The sequence below is a fragment of the Sinocyclocheilus rhinocerous genome, unplaced genomic scaffold (genome assembly GCF_001515625.1).
Source record: "Sinocyclocheilus rhinocerous isolate Xijiao unplaced genomic scaffold, SAMN03320098_v1.1 scaffold3595, whole genome shotgun sequence".
NCBI classification, from domain to species: domain Eukaryota; kingdom Metazoa; phylum Chordata; class Actinopteri; order Cypriniformes; family Cyprinidae; genus Sinocyclocheilus; species Sinocyclocheilus rhinocerous.
Window position 1 is genome coordinate 334093 of NW_015664998.1, and position 3625 is coordinate 337717.

The 3625-nt window shown below is 41.7% G+C and overlaps 1 protein-coding gene across 1 annotated transcript; it reads left to right on the plus strand.

Annotated features, from left to right (window-relative positions):
• Positions 1 to 46: 46 nt before the first annotated feature.
• On the plus strand, positions 47 to 1194 carry LOC107730706 (RNA-binding protein EWS-like). Its single transcript, XM_016541587.1, has 4 exons — positions 47 to 198; positions 330 to 427; positions 537 to 753; positions 853 to 1194. The coding sequence occupies exons 1-4, from the start codon at positions 47 to 49 to the stop codon at positions 887 to 889; spliced, it is 504 nt and encodes a 167-aa protein (XP_016397073.1). The 3' UTR covers positions 890 to 1194.
• Positions 1195 to 3625: the final 2431 nt, after the last annotated feature.

A 3625-nucleotide genomic window follows, 5' to 3' on the forward strand; every position in this document is an offset into this window, starting at 1 on the left:
AGCCAGCAGGAATCCTTCAAGTGGAGGGTGTTCCTGTATTGTAATGATGGCTTTGTATTATATGCTATCAGGTATGGGAAGAGGAGGAGAGCGAGGTGGTTTCCCCCCTCGTGGAGGCCCTCGAGGTGGAATGGGTTGGAACGGGCCTCCCGGAGGCAACGTGCAGAAGAGAGCTGGAGACTGGGAATGTCCCAGCCCGTGAGTGATGCATAACTGTTTAAGCAAACAAAATATGAGGCATCTATTTTGCAATACATGAGGCCTGCTGAATAAGCATAAAAACGATGTTGATGTCTGTTTCTGGCTGTCTACCTCAAATCTCATTACAGTGGATGTGGAAATCAAAACTTCTCCTGGAGAACAGAGTGTAACCAATGTAAAGCTCCAAAACCTGAAGGCCTTGGAGCTCCTTCCTTCCCTCCTGCAGGTACACGCAGATTAACAGTCTTCCCTCATCAGCTGGTCTCGAAGTGTCTGTGACTGAGATTTGTGTTGTGTAACAGAAAAAGCATGATTTGTTTTAACTGTATATTCAGGTGGTGATCGTGGCAGGGGTGGAATGAGGGGCGGCAGGGGAATGGATCGTGGTGGTCCGGGGGGCATGCGTGGAGGCTGGGGAGGAGATCGCGGTGGCTTCAGAGGAGGCCGTGGTGGAATGGACAGGGGCGGATTCAGAGGAGGTAGCAGGGGTGGTCCTCCCATGGACAGAGGGGGCAGGAGAGGCATGGGACCCCCAGGCAAGATGGATATGAGGTGAGCGTCACTTACTGTGAGTATAACAGGATAAATGTAATATGCTTTAGTCTGTGTGGTGCTTCATGTACTTGATGCATATTTTCTTTTCTTTTACAGGGATCATCGTCAGGAGCGCAGAGACAGACCCTACTGAGATCATGCATCAAGCAAAAGGAAATTTACATAGAGGAAAATTTTAAAGTCATTTTTATTTATGATTCCATATTTATACATGGTAATCTTTTTTGTTTGCTTTTCCTTTTTTAATTTCAGTACCACATTGTGGTTTTAGTTAAACCTTGAGGTTGCTTTTTTGTATGCAGTAATGGCCTTTTTTCCTTTTAAGATATTCCGTTGCCCTGTAGTCAACGTTTTTGGGGGTGTCTGTCTTATGTGTCTCTCTATGTAACTATGTACTTTGAACTGTTTTTAAAAAAATAAACTTTTCCACCTCCATTGTTTAGCTGGTTTGCTTTATCCTTTTCATATTGTGGTTTTTGCTTACTGTAGCTGGCAGCAATTATTACTTTATACATGCTGTCTATTCATGTCTTTAAATTAGTTAGTTAATAGGTGTTATAGCCACTTGTTGCTTCATGCTTTAAGCTCTTAAAGCTGTTTTTAAAGGACGTTTCAAAACGGTAAGATAACATTTATCTGTGTAAATCTTATGACATGCCCTGCCCATAAAAATTCAGGCTTTAACCATTAGGCGTCTCATTTGTTCTAATTCTGGTTCCATGGCTACCATGTGCATGATAGAGCAGATTATCTGCTGAGTACCAAGTAAAATGATGCCAGTCTGTTATCAGAGCATGACTAAGCCTCCATTAGAGCCTCTTGATGAACATTATTGGTTTATCTGAATCGTTTGCGTGATCATAAGTAGATGTCTTTTTTCTTGTGTTTCAAGAATTCAATATGATCAAAAATGCTGTGCAGCATTTTTCAGAAGTATGCACTGTTACTGTAGTCACTTTTCAGTCAAAGTTTGGAGGGGGAAATGTAAATATGTTCAATCACTAGCTGTGCAGAATGTTTCTTTTAAGACATTTGTAAACGTAAATACGCAGCATGTTTTCTGCTCTGTTTAACTCTTCTATAACAGAAAAAGTTGAAACAGTGGTCTCCTGTGAAGCTTGAGAACGTTATCAACATTTTACTTTGCAAAGCATCTGGCATGTGTTCACCAAGCACCTTGTGTTGAATCGTTGCTCTTGTTAATTGAAGTGTTGGCAGGAGCTGACTGGATGGTGCTTGCACCAGCTTTGGTGCCTTCTTACAAAACCCATATTACGTTATCTAATTTAATGATACTCAGAAATTAAATTAAGCAAAGGTAATTCTCAGTCATAAATTATTTCACTACATCGAATGACATGTTTCATTTAAATTTCACTGACTAATGCCTTTTTAATGGACATCTAGGAGCCAAATGCTCATTTGCAGGAGAGCTGTGGAATGGAACTGGTTTTGTGTATGTGTTCACAGAAAAGCTGATTCATCCAGTCCTCGAAGAATGATCTCATTCCTCTCGCTGTGTGTCCTCCCCTCGGTCTAGCTCTCTTAAAGAAACAACCGATGCTTTTCAAATCAAAACAAGGGCCTCCCTATGGCTGCTGTTGGAATCACACACTGCAGCAGTCCCGGCCAAGCTATTGAAGAGCACACTGCCTGACGTTAAGCAACAAGAGCAGGAAGTAAAACAAAAAGAAAATAGAAACATTTCCACTTACAGTGGTGTGAAAAAGTGTTGGCCCCCTTCCTGATTTCTTATTTTTTTGCATGTTTGTCACACTTTAATGTTTCAGATCATCAAACAAATTTAAATATTAGTCAAAGATAACACAAGTAAACACAACATGCAGTTTTTAAATGAAGGTTTTTATTATTAAGGGAAAACAAAATCCAAAACTACATGGCCCTGTGTGAAGAAGTGTTTGCCCCCCTGTTAAAACTGTGGTTTATCACACCTGAGTTCAATTTCTCTAGCCACACCCAGGCCTGATTACTGCCACACCTGTTCACAATCAAGAAATCTCTTAAATAGGACCTGCCTGACAAAGTGAAGTAGACCAAAAGATCCTCAAAAGCTAGACATCATGCCGAGATCCAAAGAAATTCAGAAACAAATGAGAAAGAAAGTAATTGAGATCTATCAGTCTGGAAAAGGTTATAAAGCCATTTCTAAAGCTTTGGGACTCCAGCGAACCACAGTGAGAGCCATTATTCACAAATGGCAAAAACATGGAACAGTTTTGGATTTTGGACAGGAGTGGCCGGCCGACCAAAATTACCCCAAGAGCACAGCGACGACTCATCCAAGAGGTCACAAAAGACCCCACAACAACATCCAAAAACTGCAGGCCTCACTTGCCTCAGTTAAGGTCAGTGTTCATGACTCCACCATAAGAAAGAGACTGGGCAAAAATGGTCTGCATGGCAGAGTTCCAAGACGAAAACCGCTGCTGAGCAAAAAGAACAAAGGCTCGTCTCAGTTTTGCCAGAAAACATCTTGATGATCCCCAAGACTTTTGGGAAAATACTCTGTGGACTGACGAGACAAAAGTTGAACTTTTTGGAAGGTGTGTGTCCCATTACGTCTGGCGTAAAAGTAACACTGCATTTCAGAAAAAGAACATCATACCAACAGTAAAATATGGTGGTGGTAGTGTGATGGTCTGGGGCTGTTTTGCTGCTTCAGGACCTGGAAGACTTGCTGTGATAAATGGAACCATGAATTCTGCTGTTTACCAAAAAATCCTGAAGGAGAATGTCCGGCCATCTGTTCGTGACCTCAAGCTGAAGCGAACTTGGGTTCTGCAGCAGGACAATGATCCAAAACACACCAGCAAGTCCACCTCTGAATGGCTGAAGAAAAACAAAATGA

What these genes read in the sequence shown, in the direction of transcription:
- LOC107730706 (XM_016541587.1), top strand. Translation starts at nt 47, where the DNA reads ATGGCTTTGTATTATATGCTATCAGGTATGGGAAGAGGAGGAGAGCGA. An exon ending in GACTGGGAATGTCCCAGCCC is followed by an intron (nt 199 to 329) that starts GTGAGTGATGCA and finishes ATCTCATTACAG; the next exon opens with TGGATGTGGAAATCAAAACT. An exon ending in TCCTTCCTTCCCTCCTGCAG is followed by an intron (nt 428 to 536) that starts GTACACGCAGAT and finishes CTGTATATTCAG; the next exon opens with GTGGTGATCGTGGCAGGGGT.